The sequence below is a fragment of the Opisthocomus hoazin genome, chromosome 20 (assembly GCF_030867145.1).
Source record: "Opisthocomus hoazin isolate bOpiHoa1 chromosome 20, bOpiHoa1.hap1, whole genome shotgun sequence".
In the NCBI taxonomy this organism is placed as follows: Eukaryota; Metazoa; Chordata; class Aves; order Opisthocomiformes; family Opisthocomidae; genus Opisthocomus; species Opisthocomus hoazin.
Window position 1 is genome coordinate 11,477,361 of NC_134433.1, and position 19,565 is coordinate 11,496,925.

At 62.0% G+C, this 19,565-nt stretch overlaps 1 protein-coding gene and 1 long non-coding RNA gene across 3 annotated transcripts; one reads left to right on the plus strand and one right to left on the minus strand.

Annotated features, from left to right (window-relative positions):
• Nucleotides 1–1,626: 1,626 nt before the first annotated feature.
• On the minus strand, nt 1,627–4,149 carry LOC142363769 (uncharacterized). The gene is made up of 2 exons (XR_012765934.1): nt 4,070–4,149; nt 1,627–2,023 (listed from the first exon to the last, which is right to left on the minus strand). It is a non-coding gene; the product is annotated as an uncharacterized LOC142363769 (long non-coding RNA).
• A 1,452-nt stretch (nt 4,150–5,601) lies between these two features.
• WDR81 (WD repeat domain 81) lies at nt 5,602–18,678 on the plus strand. 2 transcript variants are annotated; one of them, XM_075439994.1, is made up of 11 exons: nt 5,602–5,792; nt 7,052–10,621; nt 10,914–11,021; nt 11,135–11,325; nt 13,306–13,496; nt 13,762–13,927; nt 14,100–14,265; nt 14,581–15,279; nt 15,451–15,596; nt 15,773–15,952; nt 16,894–18,678. In XM_075439994.1, the coding sequence occupies exons 2-11, from the start codon at nt 7,063–7,065 to the stop codon at nt 17,218–17,220; spliced, it is 5,733 nt and encodes a 1,910-aa protein (XP_075296109.1). In that variant the 5' UTR covers nt 5,602–5,792; nt 7,052–7,062; the 3' UTR covers nt 17,221–18,678. The 2 variants fall into 2 exon arrangements, with proteins under 2 accessions (XP_075296109.1, XP_075296108.1); XM_075439993.1 differs by having other exon boundaries at nt 5,603–5,792; nt 7,055–10,621.
• The last annotated feature ends 887 nt before the right edge of the window (nt 18,679–19,565 follow it).

A 19,565-nucleotide genomic window follows, 5' to 3' on the forward strand; every position in this document is an offset into this window, starting at 1 on the left:
ACCTTCTCACCTATGAATTTAACCTGAAATACGGAATTTTATGTTTCCTGACCCCATGCGCTTGGTGCTGCTGCTGAGGGCAACTCTCTGCCCTGAAATTGCCACCTCTTACCAGGGAGAGAGCCGGCTTTCAGCAGAGCAGGTCAGTCCTTCGCGCCAACAGGAGGAGGAAGCAGCAGATCTAAGCCTTACCCCTACGCCAAGGCACGCCAGGGCGGAGACGCTGGTGGCTGGAGCACGCAGCTCCTCTCTGCGTCGAGCGTCGACAGCGCGGCATCAGAGCAGAGCACGGCCCGGGAGCTGCTCCTCCTCGCCCTCGGGCATCCTGCACACACAACTTTTTGTCCCCTCGGTGCACTCTGGGACTTGTTGAGCCCTGGGCAGGTGCCAGCTGTACTGTACGGACTTGCAGCAGGGTCACTGCAGCGGAGCAGACCGGCTCTGCTGGAGGTGCTCACCTGTGGTCCTTTCTGCTCAGAGAGAGATCTGAGGGGGATCGGCAGCCCCGCTCTCTCTAGATAATGACAGCCCCAAAGAAACTCAGCTTCTTGTAGCCATCAGCAAGCACACACAGAGCAGAGCTTTACGTAAGAATGAAGGACCCCATGATAACAGGCTTGCTCCACTTCTACCACTTAATGGACACCAGGCCACTTTCTGCACACCACCAGGTGCCAAAACTAGGTAGCAGCCCCGCCTTGGGCAGCTGGATCCTGGACAGGCAGATTTAGATGAGACTGTGCAGAATTATTTCAGTGCAGGGCCATTCCTCCCTGCCTGTCCTTGGAGCCAGGACAAGCCATGGTCTTCCTGGGAGCCCCCTGAGCAACTGCACCCAGACACTCATCGCTGCTTCCCAGCCACCAAGGCAGCCTGGGGGGCTGTGGTCCTGGCAGTCCCATGGGAAAGGCACCTCCAGGGGTGCAGAGGCTCCCAGGAGCCCTTACTGGGTCCACACAGAGATATTTCACCCTGTGCTGAACCATGGCAGAGCTACACAGCTCCCCTCCCGCCCAGCACAGGGCAGGGGGATCTCCATTCTCAGAGAGCAGCTCCCAAGCCCCTTTCGGGCAGCCTTCTGCTCCCGTCCAGCAGCGAGGCAGGGCCTGGACCACGGAGGAGCCCAGCAGGGTTCACCTGGGCCCCCCTCAGTGCCGCTGGCTCCATACACCCGGAATCCTGGCGCTGCCCCAGGGTCAGCCGCAGACAGGGCTGCCCGGCCTCGCAGGACGGTGGTTCCTGGAACAGGCATCTGGGGCCGTGCGTGACTCGGCCCTGAGTCACCCGCTGCCGGTCACCCAGCCCCATCCCGCACCCAGGCAGCGTGGGTGCGGAGCTGGCCCTCTCCCCTGGCTCCATCCCACCGCCCAGCACGCTGCAGGGCGAATCCTGCTCCTGCGCTCAGCGGCAGGTCAGCCCTGCGCGCAGCGCCCAGCCTCGGGACACCTCTTCTGCTCAGGGCACAGCAAAGGGGACCGGAACAACCAAACCTCCACCCGATGCAGCAGCGGCTGGGGACCGAGCTCCAGCCCTACGCCCCCCGACTCAGCACCCCACAGCCCCCCCCCCCCTCCTGCCAGGCCAGTCTGGGACCCCCACAAGCAACAAACTTCCTAAAACTGAACCGTTGAGCAAAACAGAACGTTTAATGCCTCTTTTGGTCTTCTCTAGTCACCTCTCAGCTCAGTGCCACCCCACCGGTGGGGGGGACCCCACTCGATAGCCCCCCTGGCAGGGCTGCCTGCCAACCCCCCAGGCAAGGCTCTGTCCAGAGGCTGCGAGGAGACGTCTTCATCGTGGTCGGGCTCATCCTCAGCCCTCAAACCCACAGGACGCTGCAGGCTGGGCCATCCCGGTCACTCGGGGCACAGGTCCGGCTGCCATCCAGGGTCCCGGTGACCAGAAGAGAGTGGCTACATTCAACAGTTCTTCAACTGGCAGCTTTAGCTACTAGAGAAGGACATAAAGCTTGCCACTGAAGAACTGGTGCTGGTTAGCCAGGAGCAGGGCGGCGGGGCAGCGCCTGGGAAGGGAACGCAGACATCAGAGCCAGGGTCGAACCACGCCGAGCCGTCACCCGCAGCAGCCATTCCAGGCAGCAGAGCTGCTCCTCTCCCCCACCCCAGCCCCAAGTCCCGATCCACCGCCTCGTCCTTCCCCCCCCTCCAGGGCTGAGATCCCACAGGATCACCCCCCCCCCCCCCACCGCAGCGGATCCACCTCGACTCTTCGCATCCCTCCCCTCTCCCAAAGCAGCCGGCGCATTGGCTCCGGCACCTGCAGCAGGCCCCAAACCACCAGCGACGACGGGCAGGGGAAAAAAAAAAAATAAAAAAAAATAAAAAATCAAGGCCGTTTCTGCCAGAAAAATAAGAGATAAGGTAACCCAGCGGGGAGGCTGCCGCAGGTGGGGGATAAGGCATTCCCCGGGCGCTCACCCCGGGCACCCGCGCTGGCAGGGTCCCACCTGGCCGGGGGCCAGTGCCCGGGGAAGACGCTTCGTCGGGCGGCTGCTGCCAAGGTGCTGCCGGGGAGGGGAATCGTGGGGAGCACGGCCTCTCCCCGGGTCGTTTGGTCAGAGGACGAGGACACCGGCCCTGGGGACCTCGCCGCTTCCCCCTCCGCTCCGTGGGGGGAGGGAATCCCTTTCCTGAACCATCCAGAGTTTTGGGAAACCTCGGGGCTTGTGGCCCTGCCGAGGGAGGGACAGCGGCCCCCGAGACCCCCCAGTGGGGGGACAGAAGGGCCTGGGGGGGGGGACAGACAGGGACAACAGAGGGACCCAAGACCCCCCGGTGTGGGGACAGAGAGGCCTGGAGGGGCACAGACAGCCCCGAGACCACCCGGGGGGGGCACAGACAGCCCTGGAGGGGGACAGACAGCCCCAAAACCCCCCGGGGGTGGACAGAGGGTCCTGGGGGGCAAACAGACAGCCCCAGAGGGGGACAGACAGCCCCGGAACCCCCCGGTGTGGGGACAGAGGGCCCTGGGGGGGGGACAGACAGCCCCAGCACCCCCCGGCCGACCACCCCGATGACTGCCCCGCAGCATCCAGCCGCCAGCGTCACCCCGAAGGCCCCCGGGATCCCGGCCGGCCCCGGGGGAAGGCCCGGGGGGCGGCGGCTGCCGGTGCGGGGCCGGTGGCGGCGGGGCCCGGCGGGGATGCCGAGCATTCCTGGCGTGCCGGGTACATCTGGTCCGGATTCCAGCGAGCGGGACCCGGCCCCGCTCCACCCCCGCCGGCCCGTGAATCAGCACCCGCCGCCGAGCCACCGGCCCCGCCGCACGGGGGGCTGGCGAGCTGGGGTGGAGGGGGGGTCCTGCCGGTAACGGGGCTCTCCCCCAGCCCTCCGCGGCACAGACAGACCCCGCCGGCACCGGGAAGGGCCCCGGGGGGAGCTCGCCCCGCTAATACACCCCGCCGTGCCCCCGCCCGGTGCCCCCCGCCCGGTTTAACCGGGGCCCCTCCCCCCTCCAATGTCCCCCTTCTCAGTAAAACCGATCCCCTCCCCCGCTAATGGGGACACCCGCCGCCCCCCCCCCCTTCTCCCCGCCGCCGCTTTACGGCAAAGCCGGTCCCTCCGCTCCCCGCCCCCCCCCTCCCGGGGCACCCCGCCGCCCCCCCACCCCCTCCGCCGCCCGGGATGCCCCGGTCCGTGCCCACGGCGGGGAGCGGCCCCGGGTCAAAGTCTGCCCAGCCCGGTCCCGGAGTGAAGGTCACCCCCGGGGCGGCCACCGCCCGTCGCGGGGCGGCCCCGGTCGCGGCCCCGCCCGCACCCATCGGGACCCCCCGGAGCGGGGACCGCGCCCCTGCCCCAGCCCCCTCCCACCCCGCCCCGCCGCCACCGCGGGCGAGGCCGCCAGGCCCGGGCGGCGCCCATGAAGCCACCGGGAGGGTCGCGGCGAGACGATCCCCCCTTCCCCCGTTCACCCCCTTACGGCCGCCGCCCTGCCCCGAGGAAAGGTGACCTTCCCCGGCGGGGCTGCGGGGCTGCCGGGCCCCCCGACCCCCGGTGCACCGGCGGGCCCCGGCTACCCTTAACGCCCGCCACGGTCCCGCCGGACCCACCTGTGCGGCGCGGCCCAGCGCCTCCGCCCCGATGGGGCCGGGCCGGGCCGGGCCCGGCCGGGTCCCGGTGCCGCCGCCACCTCCTCCCGCCGCCGCGCGCGCCGGCTCCCGTCTCGGATCAGCTGGCGGAGTCATGACGCAGCCACCCACCGGCCCCACCCCCCGACCAATCACCTCCCGGCACGGGCGGCGCAAGCCCCACCCCCTCCGAGCACTCCCCCGCCGCGATTGCCGCTCGCTCCTGCCAACGGAGACCCAGCACGGCGCGACGTTCGGCCAATAGGAAGGCGATGCTGGCGCTCTGCCCCGCCCACCTGGCGGGGGAAGGGCTGCGCTGTCACCCGGCCGACCGGCGGTTGCCTAGAAAACGTCTGGGCCCGCCCCCGCCGCGGGGCATGCCGGGAGGTGTAGTGCGGCGCGGCGCTCCCGGCATGCCCCGCGTGCTGTGAGTTGGCATTTTCAAGAGGGTGAAGGAGGCGGCTCTTAAAGGGCCCGGCCCTCCCGGCGGGCCCCTGGCGGGGCGCGGCGCTGTCGCGGGGGCTGCCCCGGCCCCCCCCTCCCACCCTCGGGCGGCTCCGCCCGCGCCTCGCAGCTCCGGGGCCGGTGACATAGCCCCGATTCCGAGAAGTTGCTCGAAGTCGGTGGCCAATCAGAAGTGAGCGCTCGCCCCCGCGCACCAATCGGCGGCGCGCGGGGGCGGGGCCGCGGGAACTCGGCTGACCCCGATGACTTGGCAGCGCCGCGCGATGACTGGACAACTTCTTTAAAGGCGCCGCGCCCTGCCGGGGAGCAGAGGGAGGGGCGGCCCGGTGGGGGGAGGGGGGGGGTGGCTCACCGCAGTCCCGCGGCGGTCCCGCTCCCGCCCCGGGCCCGGCTGGCTGCTGCGGGGCGGGGCTCGGCGGCTGCGGCGCCGCTTTAAGGAGGTTTCCTGCCCTTCGCCCCAGTAACAGCTGATTGCAGCGGGCGGAGGGCGGGGAGCCAATGGGCTGCCTCCACGTCCAGACCACGTGACTCCCACGCGCCGCCGCCGCCGCGCCAAGCGGCGCTCCCCGGCCGGAGCCCCTCGCGCCCTTAAAGGGGCCGCGGCGGAGTCCGGCCGCAGCACGGTCCCGGGCAGACTCCCCCGCGGGCAGCTCCGCACCCGCCGGCCCCGCGCCGGCCGGGACAGCCCGGGCGGTGGCTGCGGAGCCCGGCTCGGCTCACGGGGACTGGGGCCGGGCAGTGCCCGCCGGCCCCGCGAAGAGGAGGGCGGCGGGGCGGGAGGAGGGGGCGGCGGCGGCGGCCCGCCCGGCACTCACCTGCCACCGGTGGGGTCCGCCCGCTGGCGGGGACCCCTTTAAGGCCGGCTGCCTCGTCAGCTCGGCTCGCCCGACTCCAGCTGACAGCCCGGAGCGCCTTTGACGTCACTGTGACCTCAGCCAGCCGCGTCATGCCCCGCCGCCTGCCCATCTATAGGCACCGCGCCCCGGCCTTGCGCAATCCCCCCCCCCTCCCGCCCCGGCGGCCGCTGGAGGGAGCCCGGCCCCGCGTGCCGAGCGCCGCTCCCCGCCCCCCCCCCCCTCCCCCCCGGGGCCGCTCCGGGGGTACCGGTGCTCCCCCCCATCCCTCCCCCCCCCGGGCACATGGCGGCGCGGCGGCCGCATGTGACCGCCGTCACCTGACCAACATGGCCGGGGCCGCCCCCGCCGCCTCCCGTCGCGGCTGAGCCCGCCGCCGCCGTCAGGTAACGGTGAGGGACCCCCCCTGGGGAGGAGGCGTGAGGGCCCCCGGGACGAGTCACCGGGGCTGCGGGGCTCGGCCCGCTTCCCCGTCCCCCCACCCGGTAGCGAGGGCCCTGCGGGGCCCGGGGCCGCCTCTCCGGTCGCGGCCCCCGGCTCGGTGTCGGGGACGCGCTCCTGGCCGACGGGCAGCCTGCCGTGTCACCCCCCCCGAGGGGGCTGCGGAGGTGCCGCCGGGTCCCTTTCCCCAGCACCGAGGCTGCGGAGATCGCAGCGTGTCCCCCCACCAGGTCCCATCGTGTCTGTCCCCCCCCGTCCCTGGGGCCGTGGAGGTCGCATCGTGACCCCGCTCCCCGGGTCTGGGGCTGCGGAGGTGCCATCGTGCCCCCACCCCAGCCTTTGGGGCTGTGGCTGTCCCGTTGCATCCCCCTCCCCAGCCGCAGACGTCCCATCGTGTCCCCACCACTGGCCCCGGGGCTGTGGAGGTGCCATTGGGGTGCCCACCCCCCCAGGTCCCCAACCCTGGGGCTCCAGAGGTCCCACTGCCTCCCCTTCCCCAGCACAGGGGCTGCAGGGAGCACGTCGTGTCCCCCTGCCCACTTGCAGAGGTGCCATCGTGTCCCCCTCCCGGCTGTGGAGGTGCCACTGTGTCCCTGCCACTGACCCTGGGGCTCCAGAGATCCCATCACGTCCCCCCTTCCCCAGCCCTGGGGCTCCAGAGATCCCATCACGTCCCCCCTTCCCCGGCCCTGGGGCTCCAGAAGTCCCATGATGTCCCCCCTTCCCTGGCCCTGGGGGTCCAGAGGTCCCATCATGTCCCCCCTTTCCTAGCCCTGGGGCTCCAGCGGTCCCAGCATGTCCCCTTCCCCAGCCCTGGGGCTTTGCATGTCCCATCATGTCTCTCCTTCCCTGGCCCTGGGGGTCCAGAGGTCCGATCACGTCCCCTTCCCCAGCCCTGGGGGTCCAGAGGTCCCATCATGTCCCCTTCCCTGGCCCCAGGGCTGTCCCTCTCCCTGGCTGCAGAGGTCCCACCTTGTCCCCCCCCAGCCAGGGTTGCTCCCTCTCAACCCCCCCCTCCCTGATATCGCATCTTTGGAGCCAGCTGCTAAACCCAGCTTTCCCCCCCGCCCGGGGGGGCAATGGGGAAGTGAGACTTGGCCGCACGGCTCCGGCTCGGCGGGGGCAGCTGGGGCTCCCACGGGGACGGAGGGACGGTGCCGCGCTCCTCCGCTTGCTCCCAGCCTCTCTGGGCCATCTCTTCCAGCAGAAGCCGATATGGATGGCTTCCTCCGGAGCGTGGAGAAGGACCTGAACATCGACCGGCGGCAGCTGGCCGCCGCTGCCGAGGGGACCCACGTTATCGCCTTTGTCCCAGCGAAATGGCTGACGAGCCTCAAAGAGCGCCGGGTGCTGCCCGGCCTGTGCCCGCGGCCGGAGGGGCTGAGCGACGTGGAGGTGAGGACGTTCCTGCAGCACTCCGTGCAGAAGCTGCCCGCGGGCTGGACGCGGGTGGAGATCCATGGGCTGCGGAAGGACCGGCTGGCGTACCCCCTGCGGGTGCAGCCCCCCGCCTCCGACCAGCGGAACGGCAGCCCCGAAACCCTGCACGGCTTCATGCGGAGCGTCGCCTCCCAGAATTACCAAAACCTGTGGGGCCGGGCTCACGGCCTCTACGTGCGGCCGTACCGACACGCCGACGTGCCGCCCACCGTGCCAGCCCTGGACGCGCTGCGGGCCGCCCTGCAGAAGGCCTACGGCTGCTCCGTCCTTCAGGTGGGCAAGAGCGTGCCCGGTGCTTCCCCCGCCAAGGAGAGCGTGGCGGCCACCAAGGGGGTTCCCTCCTGCCCCAACGTGCTGCAGGCTGAAGCTCTGCTCGAGTCGGCCAACATGCTCTACGTCGTCTACCCTTACGTGCAGTACTGTTTGCACGACATCGTGACCTTCAGCCCGGCCAAGCTCACCAACAGCCATGCCAAAATCCTCTTCCTCCTCTTCCACGTGCTGCAGGCCATGAAGGCTTGTCACCAGGTGGGTCTGGCTTGTGGTGCCTTTTCCCTTCGGGACGTGGCTGTGGACGAGAAGCTGTGCAGCCGGCTCCGCGTGAACTTCAGAGAGTACGAGGGACCGAAGAAAGAGGAAGGGAATCTGGAGGCTGGTCTGGAACGAACGAGTGAGCAAAGCAGCGCTGGCGTGCGAGGGCAGGAGGTGAGGTGCACCGCCTGCCAGAAGGACCTCCAAGACCTGGTGTTACAGTGGGTACATGGGCAGGTCAGCAACTTTGACTACCTGATGTGTCTAAACAGTTTGGCTGGGAGGAGAATGGGAGACCCCAATTATCACCCGGTTCTTCCGTGGGTGGTGGACTTCACTACCAAAAACGGCAAGTTCAGGGACCTAAGGAAATCCAAGTTCCGACTCAACAAGGGAGACAAGCAGCTGGATTTCACTTATGAGATGACCAAGCAGGCGTTTGCTGCTGGTGGGTCAAGTGGGGAGCAGCTCCATGTCCCCCATCACATCTCCGATGTCCTTTCGGATATCACCTACTACGTGTACACAGCTCGGAGGACACCCAAGGCAGTGCTGTGCTGCCACGTGAGGTCCCAGTGGGAGCCCAATGAGTATCCAGCCAGCATGGAGCGCATGCAGAGCTGGACCCCGGATGAGTGCATCCCAGAGTTTTATACGGACCCCTCCATCTTCCGGTCCATCCATCCGGACATGCCTGACCTGGACGTGCCATCTTGGTGTAGCTCATACGAGGAGTTCATCGAAGTCCACCGCATGCTGCTGGAGAGCCGAGAAGTTTCTCAGGACCTCCACCACTGGATTGATCTCACTTTTGGGTACAAGCTGCTGGGGAAGGACGCTGTCAAGGAGAAAAACGTCTGCCTCCATCTGGTAGACAACCACACGCATCTGACGACTTATGGGGTTGTGCAGCTCTTCAACCAGCCTCATCCCAAGCGCATGGTGGGACCTGCCTACACACCTGCCGAAGCTCCAGCCATTGCCCGGCCTCTTCTCCAGAACATCCGGGAGACTGTGGTTTTAGAGGATCTCCAAGGCCAGGTGACGGATGCAGTTAATGGGCTGGTCCTGGAGGCTACTCCTAGTGAAACCACCTGGCCTGGGGAGAAGCTCATCGCTGGTGAGGATGATTTAGAGCAAGGCACGGAAGCCCTGGATTCGATTTCTGCTACTGGTAGAGCTGCTGACCAGCCCTGTGCCACTGTGCCTTCAGCACAGCCCTCCAACCTCCCTGCTTATACCACCGAAGGCAAAACCTCAGGTGTCCGACCTCTCCGTCGGAGCAAGCCAGGTGCTGTGGATCAGGTTGACATGAAGATCACGCTTCCTGAAGGCTTCAATCCGCTCCAGGCCCTGGAAGAACTGGAGAAATTGGACAATTTCTTGGTTAAAGGCTTAAGCAGTGAGATGCAGCTAATGGAGCAGGCGTGGGAGGAGCCACCCCTGGGTCTCTCGGATCTCTTCCAGAGGGACATGCAAGCTTTGGGCATTCTGGTAGCTGAGATTATATTTGCACCAAGGATTCGTCCTTCAAAGCCTGACGCATCCCTGTTGGAGCGGTTCCTGATGGTGCGTAATCTGTGTCGCTACCACCCCAAGGAGATCCCGGCCCCGCTCCAGCATGTGCTGCACGTCCTGCTGCAGCTGACCGTGCCGGTGGAGAAGCTTCTGAAGACCAGGCCGGGCAAGGGCACGGTGCAGTTGTTTGAATACAAACCCATCTCCCAGGGCCTCCCCCCACCCTGTCCCATGCAGCTCCTCAGTCCCTTCAGCTCTATTGTTCCCTTCCCCACGTACTTCCCAGCCCTCCACAAATTCATCTTCACCTATCAGGCAGAGAAGATAGAGGATGAAGGTCAGGGCCGGGAACTTGTTTTCCAGCTGTGGCAGCAGCTGGAGGGCATCCTTTCTGAAATCACTCCTGAAGGCCTGGAGATTCTTCTGCCCTTCATATTATCTCTCATGTCTGAGGAGAACACCGCTGTCTACGCAGCGTGGTATCTCTTTGAACCTATAGCTAAATCCCTAGGTCCGAAGAACGCCAACAAATACTTGCTCAAGCCCTTGATCGGAGCCTATGAGACCCCCTGCTACCGCCACGGCAGGTTCTACCTCTACACAGACTGCTTTGTCGCCCAGCTGATAGTGCGCCTGGGGCTGCAGTCCTTCCTCCTGAACCTGCTCCCGCACATCCTGCAGATCCTCGTTGGCATCGAGAGCTCGCGGAAGGAGAGCAAATCCCTCCTCGGCACGGCTGAAGATGATGAAAGTGGAGGGGAAAGCCCGGTGTCATGCGTGTTCGGGGAGGAGATCAAAATGGACGTGGAGCACAGCTCTGCTGCTCTTGACCTCCTCGACTACACCTCTGGTGTCAGCTTCCACGACCAAGCCTACCTGCCCGAGAGCGAGGACTTCCAGAGCGGCCTCTACGTCGGGGAGTCCCTGCAGCCTCAGGAGCAGGAATCGCTCAGCCTTGGGCGGCTGAGCGACAAGAGCAGCGCCAGCGAGGTGTCCCTGGGAGAGGACAGACCTGTGGACGGGGATTCCCAGAAGGACAAGAGCAGCCTGAAGTCGATGGACAGCAGCCAGGACCTGAAACAGAGCGAGGACTCAGAGGAGGAGGAAGAGGAGCATGATGAAGAGGAGCACGACGATGCTGCGGTTGAGGCAGAGCTGACAGTGGCCGTGGATGCTGGTGCCTCCGTGGACGTCACCCTGGCTGATGACAGCAGCGAGGCAGAGGATGGAGAGGGAGAGGAGCTGCCGGATCACCCCGATGACAAAGAGCAGACAATACTCCTGGGTAAGAGCCTGCCAACGTTCAGCCTTTCTGCCGACATGGCAAACACCCAGTAAGGCAGTGAGCGGGAGAAGGGGAGAGCCTGGGAAGAAGTGGGGTCCAGATTTGGTGGTGGGGGGGATGTCTGTGGTCCCAGCTTTGGGACAGGGATGAAACCAGTGTACAAGGCCAGGTCTGCACTGCAGCGTGTGGGTCTGAGACCCAGGGAGCTGCCTGCGGGGCCTGGGCAGCAGCCGGGCGATAGCTAATCTGCGCCACGCCAGGCTCTGTCCTTGTGACTGTTTCTGTTTTGCAGACACAGCCTGTAAGATGGTGAGGTGGCTCTCGGCCAAGCTGGGCCCTACCGTCACGTCCCGCTTCATCGCCAGGAACCTGCTCCGTCTGCTCACGTCCTGCTACGTTGGTAATGTCTGCTCCTCGGACCCCGGGGTGGGCTGTGCCCCGAAACCATCTGCTTGGTGCCTTGTGGCGCAGGGGTAGCCTGCTGCTTCAGCTCATGGTGTTGTCTCTGGGCAGGCCCCACCAGGCAGCAGTTTGTACCAAGCAACGATGAGAACAATCCCCTGAGTACAGGAAATATCTACCAGAAACGGCCAGTGCTGGGAGATCAGGTGTCCAAGCCGGTGCTGGCTTGTCTTGTGCACGTGGCGTACCTGTACGGAGAGCCAGTCCTCACCTACCAGTACCTGCCCTACATCAGCTACCTGGTTAGTATTGCCTTTTCTCCTCTTCCTGCGGGCGTTGGGGCGAGAGCTGTGTCCAGGCACAAAAGAAGGATGCACAGAAAATAGTTCAGCCTCACCGGGAGCCTGCTGCATGGAAATCTGTGCTCGGCTGAGCTGCGTCTGGGCCAGCGTGGGCTGCGCAGCTCTGGCCGGGCTGGCTGAGAAGGGCTGTGCTGACGCAGCCAGAACAGGCACTTTCACCCCCGGCCATAAGCTCCGGTCCGCTTCCAGCGAAGCGCGCGGCTGCGTACGTGGGCTTCGCTCTTTAGCAAGCCTCGGCCACTGGATCTGCATCGGGCTGCCGCAGCCCCTCCTTCCCCGTTTCAGCCCAGGGCTTTCCCTCTGCAGACCCTTCGCTGGCACGCGCGAAAGCCAGAGGAAAAGGTTTTCTTTTGCTCTGCTGGGCGAGCGTGCCGAAACGGAGCTGGCACAAGGGTGGGATTGTGATAACGGGCTGGCGGAGCAGCTTGGGCTGCTGTGGGATTGCTGGAGCGGGGGTTTTAGAGGTCTGTATGGGTAGATAGGCAATGAGCTGGGGAGAGGCTAAAGGAGGTTTTTCAACTGTAAAAAATACTGGCAGGACTTACAAACTTTTCAGCTTGAAATTCATAGCTGAATAGCAAGAAGAAAATGTGTGTAATGCAGCTGGTTGAAAAACAAACCAATTTTTCATTAAAAAAATGTTTTTGAATGTTTTAAGCAGGCTTATTTTTCTTATTGCTCCCTTTTCAGTGGTTATAAACACTTCGGTTATGGATTCTTGTTTAAATGGAAAACTTCAATAGCTTTTTGATAATTTAAACATAGAGGAAAAGAGGCCACAGCTGTTCATTTAAAGAAAACAAAAAGGCATTGTCAGTTTTTCCAATGTCGAAGGGGAGATTTTTTCAGGGAAAAAAATCCCATTTTTCAGCAAAATCATTCTCCACCCAGTTGCAATCATAGCTCCAGCTGTTCCGCTTTGCTTTACTCAACTTACTGCTTGAGGGTGCTGAGGGGATTAAAACCCCTGTGAACAGCATTTGGCAACCTGATATTAAAGGGATGAAACTTGCGGGTCACAAATAGGATAAAGTCAATCCTTCTTGCAGGACTTGGCGGAGTGGATATTTTGTGAGAGGAAGAGCCTCTGCGATGAGCTGGAAGATGGCAGGTGTACAAGAAATATAGCGGAAACTGGGAATTGTTTGTGGGTTTTGCTACTGGCTCTCCCTTCATGGGTGTTTGATTTGTCTAGGAGTTAGGAAATAGGACAATCTGGAAATGAATCTTTTAGTGTTGCTGTTGATGTTGTTAATTCTTTGGCATTGCTGTAACCAGCACTGGTATGTTGCCAGCAAAAAAGGATGTGCTGTTCTGCCTCGTGAAGCTATTGGCAGCTGGATTTCTAGAAGTCAGTGGCAGGTTTGCCCATAATTCGTGCCTGGATTTTTCATGCGAGGACCGTTCCTCCGCAGTCTGCACATCCAGGCTCAGCACGGCACAAGATGAAGACGCTGGTTCTTGCTTTTAGTCGCGTCTGTGTAATAGGTTGATCTCTTCCTGTGCTGGCGAACGATGCTCTGGGGTGTGCAGGCTGGTGGTGGTCTGGGCCAGTCCGGGGTTGTCTCTCTCCCCTCCGAGTTTCCCAGCCGTGGGAGCATCCTGCAGGGAGATGCCCTCCAGAGAACGCGTGCCAGCTTGGGGATGTCGTGCCGCCTTCTCTCCCGGTTCATCTCTTGGGCTGACAGCTGTCCGTCAGTTTTCAGGTGATGGTTTTCAGGTGATCCATTTCCAGTTTTCAGGCCCTGAGTGCAAGGCAGGAGTTGCCGTTGAGGCTCAGTGCTCAGGTTCCTCTCCCAGGGGCTGTGACCAGCACTGCTGTGCTGGGTTTTGAGGCTGAGCTCGGGCGATCCTGGGATCACCCTTGATGTGTGCTGCGAGGGAGATGGTGGCCCTGGCACTGGAGGACTCCTTTCACAGGTTGCACCCAGCGGCGGGTCCGGTGGTGGCCGGCTGAACAGTCGGAAGGAGGCAGGGCTCCTGGCTGCTGTGACGCTGACTCAGAAGATCGTGGTGTGTCTCTCGGACACCACGCTCATGGACATTCTCCCCAAGATCAGCCAGGAGGTGCTGCTCCCCGTGCTGGGCTTCCTCACCTCTCCGGCCATCGGGTAAGCACTGCAGTCTGCCGTGCCTTCAGCCAGGATCGGCACAACCCAGAACTGGGGATTTGGAAATGCGAGGGCCTTAACGCTCCTGGGGTTGTGGGGCTGTTCCTGCCCCGATGTGCCCCTCCTCGCACTGGTACACAGCGTGCATGTAGAGCTTGTGCTGCTCAAGGCCTCCTGATAACACAGACAAAGGCAGGAAGCATGAAGCAGAGGAGGGGAAAAAGGGACATGCGGAGGGCAAGCTGGTAATGGATGTCCTCTTCAGTTTCCCCAGTGGGGCCCAGGCCCGTATCGTCCTGTGCGTTAAGACAATCAGCCTAATTGCCTTGATCTGCCTGCGGATTGGGCAGGAGATGGTGCAGCAACATTTGAGTGACACAGTGAGAAACTTTTTTGGAGCGTTCTCGCTGCTGCAGGAGCTTCAGGACCAGGTCAGTGATGTGGCAGAGGTCCTCCTGCCATCCCGCAGTACCCAGCCACAGGAATGCGGTGGGCACACCTGCATACGCCAGTAGTGGTGTCAGGATTGTCCAGCCCAGGCTGTGCTTGTGTAATTAATTACGCAATGAGATCTTGGGTATCTTAATGTTTTCTCTTGTCCAGGAGTTGACGGCAGAGTCGGTGAGCAGCTGTGAGGTGCCGGTGATGGAGGTGCCCCTCTCAGATGGGAAGCTGCTGGCCCTGGATCCATCCGTGCTGATGGAGTTACAGAAGGTCTTTAACCCTGAGATGGCTTACATCAGCTACATCCCCTTCTCTTGCTTGCTAGGTATGGCTTGGCCACCATCTCCTAGGATCTGTGACACAGCTCCGTGCTCTGCACACGCGTGCTGGACATGAAGTCAGGAGAAGTCAGAGGGCGTAGGGCTGCTGGGGGAAGCCCACAGCTTCTACACTGCAGCGTGGTCTGCTTGCTGGGCTGGGAGCCCGCCGAGCTTCAGGCCACTTTGTTTGGGAGCAGCGTGTGGCTGGCTTGTGGGGGACGTTGTGCTCACAGCCCTGTGCTGACCCTTCTTCTGTTGTTGATGGTGGGGGGTGACGATGGGGAAACTCCTTCCCTTGAAGCCACGTTCCCTCTTTTCAGGTGATGTTATCCGGACGGTTGTGCCCAACCACTCGCTGGTTGAGAAGCTGGCCAGCCTCTACCTGGAGAACGTGAACCCCAAGAGCCTGCAGGTCGTTAGCCTGGAACAAACACCGAGTGCGGCTGGCTCAGACCAAGATACACGAGGGACCGAGCCCTTCTCTAGCCACCACGAGGACAGTCACTCCGGTACTTTTGGGAGCGTGCTGGTAGGGAACCGCATCCAGGTTCCTGTGGACACACACCGTGAGGGTCTTGGCTTACTTCGCCTCAGTGCTGGCACTGATGGCTTTATGCCCAGCTCAGCCAGCGAGGAGGGTGCCCTGAAGCAGGATCTTCCTCGCAGCACCCACATGCTGTGTGGGAACTGGCTGGCCTACTGGCAGTATGAGATTGGGGTGAGCCAGCACGACCCCCGCTTCCACTTCCATCAGATCAAGCTGCAGAGTTTCTCAGGGCATTCAGGGGCCATCAAGTGTGTGGCACCTCTCAGCAGCGAGGACTTCTTCCTCAGTGGCAGCAAGGACAAAACCGTTCGCCTTTGGCCCTTGTACAACTACGGGGATGGCACCAGCGAGGTGCCGCCACGCTTCACGTACACGGAGCACAAGAAGTCGGTTTTCTACGTGAGCCAGCTGGAGGCATCGCAGCACGTGGTGAGCTGTGACGGGACCGTACACATCTGGGACCAGTTCACAGGTAAAAAGGGAAGAAGTCAGGGCTGGCTGGAGTGAACTGGTCCAGTCCATAAGACAGAGGGGCCATACTGAGTTTGGACGGCTCCTGTTAAAAACCAGTGCAGAACTGGATATTTGCTGTGAACCTTCTCCATACACCTACTGCTGTAACCTCTCCGTCATGTTTCCACAGGCAAACTTCTCCGGACTTTTGACGAATTAGACAGCAAAGTCCCCATCACAGCTGTGACCACCATGCCACCTCCCTATCACAGCGTCTCTGTGGCCAGCGCGGACTCCGTGCTGCGGTTCATCGATCACAGAAAGCCAGGACTACAGGTAGGGAGCCTGGCGCTCTGTGAGCCACCCTCCTCCATCCGTGTGCTTGATGAGGTGATCGTGGCTGGCCCAAAGCCAGCTGTGATGCCTCCATGAAAGCCAGCTGGGTCTTGTGCCCTAAATGCTGGGTCCCCTAGATCTTTGGCCCCGCGGTAGCTGGACTCTCTCTCTTGCAGCACGAGTTTCGCTTGGCCAGTGGGGTGAGCGCTGGGCTCATCCGCTGCTTGGCTGTCAGTCCTAACGGGCGCAGCGTTATGGCTGGCTTCTCCTCTGGTTTCATCGTGCTGCTGGACACCAGGACAGGACTCATCATGCGGGGGTGGCCTGCACATGAGGGAGACATCCTGCAGATAAAGGTGAGAGGTCCAGCTGGGATCAGGGTGAGGGGCTGCTCTGTGGGTCTCGCTGATCTGCTGAGGTTGCGTGGAGCATCCTTCTGGCACGCGCTGCTAGGCAGGGCTTGTCTGCTCCATCCTGTGGACATCCCTCCATCCCTTGCTGCGTCCCTAAGAGGCTGCTCAAGCTCTCCTGCCCCATGGTTAGTGCTGCGGGCAGCTGTTCTTGGTCCAGCCTGTGCTGAGCAGAGATCAGCCCTCCTGGGTGTCAGTCCCTGCCGAGCAGGTCTGCAGCAGGGGCAGGGAGGAGACAGGTCTTCCGTGAAGAAGCGAATGTGTTGCTTTCTCCACGGGGCTCTCAGCCCCCCTGGGAGAACGTCACTCTAATGAGTAACTCTTGTCCATATTTACCCACCCTCGGGGAGCAGCACTGGGGCTCCAGTGTCCTCGACCCAAACGCAGGTTAAACAAAGTTCAGTGGTGTGCGTTGTTTACCCTCTCACTGCCTCTGCTAATAAGCAGGCTTCTCCTACCCTTAGCAGTGTTTTCTACCGCGAGAGAGCCTCCCAATTCCTTTTCCTGAGAAGGAAAATAATTTGGCAGGTGGTTTGGTGGAGAGGGAGACTGCATGATAATCTCTTTACCCACTGCCGTAGTAACAGATGATAAATTAGTTGTGCTCAGTGTCAGGATGTTGTTGAGAAGAGACACAGCCCATCTCTTGGAGGATAGCGCTGGAGGCGGTTGCCAGCTGCCAAAGTCCTGTAGCTTCCAGTGTCCGCCCGGCTGCCTTGTTCATACTGCTCAGTACCATCAGTTGCTCGGAAATGGCTGGGACTGTCCCAAAGGATTGCGCTGGGACTGTTGGATTATTGGCAGCTACCTGCTAATCTCATTTGCGGGATGAGATTGGGAGTTTTTACCGCAGCAGTGTTGGTTCAGTGGCCTTTCGTCTCCTGCAGGCTGCAGAGGGCAATGTGCTAATCAGCTCCTCTTCGGATCATTCCCTGACTGTCTGGAAGGAACTGGAGCAGAAACCTTTGCACCACTACAAGTCTGCTTCTGAACCCATCCACACATTTGACCTCTACGGCAACGAATTGGTCACTGGCACCGTGGCCAACAAGATCGGCGTCTACTCCATGCTGGAGTCCTCAGCCCTGCCCATCAGCACAACCAAGCTGAGCTCGGAGAATTTTCGGGGTACGCTGACCAGCCTGGCGGTGCTGCCCACAAAATGCCATCTCCTGCTGGGCTCGGACAACGGCGTCGTACGCCTGCTGGCATAGCGAACCCCAGCCCGGGAGCTTGCGGCTGTCCCGCAGCGCTGGTGGGAGAGCTGAAAGCTGGCGCCGTCGCTTACAGAGAAGGCAGAGTTAGATGTTTCTGAACAGAGGATGCAAGGGGGGAGGTGTACTTGTTAGTGAGCACTCGGTAAAGCATCTCTAACCTCTTTCTATATCTTTAAAAAAAAAAAAGCCATAACTGAGAAACCTCCACTGCTGCTGGGAGAAATACTGGGTATTGCAGGTCACTGTCACCCCTGCAGAGAGGCCTGGAGCTTTCCGTACCGTGTGTGCCTGATCCCCAGGGGACCGTGAGCTGCCCTCCAGAGTAATATGGACCACAGGTATCCTCTCCCCTTCAGTTAGGGGGTAAGAGGTGCCCCTTGAGAAGAACACAACAGTAGAGCTACTGCTATCTGCGCTTACCCTTCACTTCCCCTCCTGAACCACTGAACAGTCTTACTAGGGTAGCATAGGCTGGGCATGGGAACTGCCATCTTCGGAGCTGCGTGGTGCCAGGCATCTCCTCCTCCTGTGGTCCGTGTTCAAAGCCCAGAGGATGTACTCTTAACTTTATGCTCTGCCGGCTGAGTTAGAGGCTGTATGGGAGGAGGGGAGGTTAGCTAGAGCACTGCTGCTGCCTTACTGGCTCCAGGGCAAAGACTGGAATGGAAGTCAGCCAAGGCACAAACCCCATCTGCTCCGCCAGTTCATTTAGGAATGGGCTGCTGCAGTGGGACAGTTTGGGATGGGAATGTGACCCCCTAGGGAGGCCAGAACTAGATGCTTCCATGAGGATTTTGGCTTCTGGAGCAGTAGGGATGGACTGGTGGTTCCTGCCCCAGCAGCACTGCATCCCATGATTAAGGGGTGAGGAATGCCCTGTGTGCCATGCACTGGCAGTGTTTCTCAAGAAATCCTCCTTCTAATCCTCTTCTTTGTGCTGGTCAGGCGCCTGGGGACGACAGGACAGCAAAAAGGTGCTCAGTTTTGTCCCCTCCTGCCCTTGTAGGGTGAGAGCCAGGAGGCATGATCCAACATGGTCTCCTTCTGACCTTCCCTTCTGGACAGCACCGTCTGTTCCCACCCCAAAGGCGAGGAGCGTGCTCTTTGACCCAGCCGTAGGAGCAGTTGCCTCACGTCTCTTGCAGCCTTTTTCCCATCCATCCTTCAGCCTAGTCAGAGCCAGTGTTAGGGGAGCGGGAAGCTCTTATCTTGGGCAGAGGAGGAGCCTGCTGTGGGTTGTCCTGGAAGGGGAAAGGGCTTTCATCCAGCTGCCGGCTCGTCTGAGCCTTCTGCAGTTGGGAAGGCTGCTCTCCGCTTCCCCGGAGGGTGGGGGGTGAGCAGTTGGCCCTCGCTGTCCTTCCCTACCCAAGGGGAGCTCTCGGTCCCGTGTTGCCTATTAACCATTTGCAATAGATGTAAATATTTACTTCTAATAAACTCTTTGAAAGAGATGCAGAGATGGGTGTGCGGGGAAGCTCTGTGCTGGGGGGGCCCAGGGGCGGGGCGGGGCAGGGGGTGCTGGCTGCAGCTCTCCTGCTCTGGCAGCCAAAGCTAAAGCTCTGCGTCTGGGCACCTCTTGTGTTCCTGGGTGAGCTAGAGGAGGGATGCTGCGAAATGCCCTGGAGGTAAGGTAGGACTGTGCTGCACAGGGACCTGGGTCTGCTTGCCAAGGGGAGGTAGCTCCCTATGTTGCAGCGGCACGTCCCAAAGACCTGTCCCCTTTCCACTCCGTCCCAGTGTCTGGGGTGAGTGAGTTTGGGAACCAAGAGCTGCTGCAAGGAATGGATGACTGCAAGCGCTGCGATCCCGTTGGCGTTCCCCACTGCTCCTCGGTGACTCCTCTCGCACTGAGGACATGGACTGAGCCGGGAAGGACCACCATCGCTTCTGCATACGGCACAAAACCACCCAGGACAGGACCGCTGGAGTTCTGCCCGTCCCTGAGACTCTTTGTCCGTGCCACAGCAGTGCGTGCGTGCCATGGAGCCCGGCACTGGGGCCAACTCCCCCGGCAGAGCTCCGGTGCGTGCCGTGCCCCGGGGGAGGTACCAGCTGCTCTTGGCTCAGCCCAGCCGGAGCATCACTGGCTCCGGCTCGGGTACGCGGCCACGGGGCCTTGGGCACCTGCCATCTGTCAAAACCGGTGCCTCGCGCTTGCTGCAGCAGAAGCAGGGATACAGGGAGTAAATATCTGGGGTTTTCTGCAAAGAAAATTCCAGAAACGGAGCAAGCCCTGTGGCAATAAATACCAAGTCCTACATTTTCATTAAAGGTTATGAATAAGAGAGTGCATTCCCAGCACAGGGAGTATAGGGAAAGCAGAGCCACTACTAGGGACAACT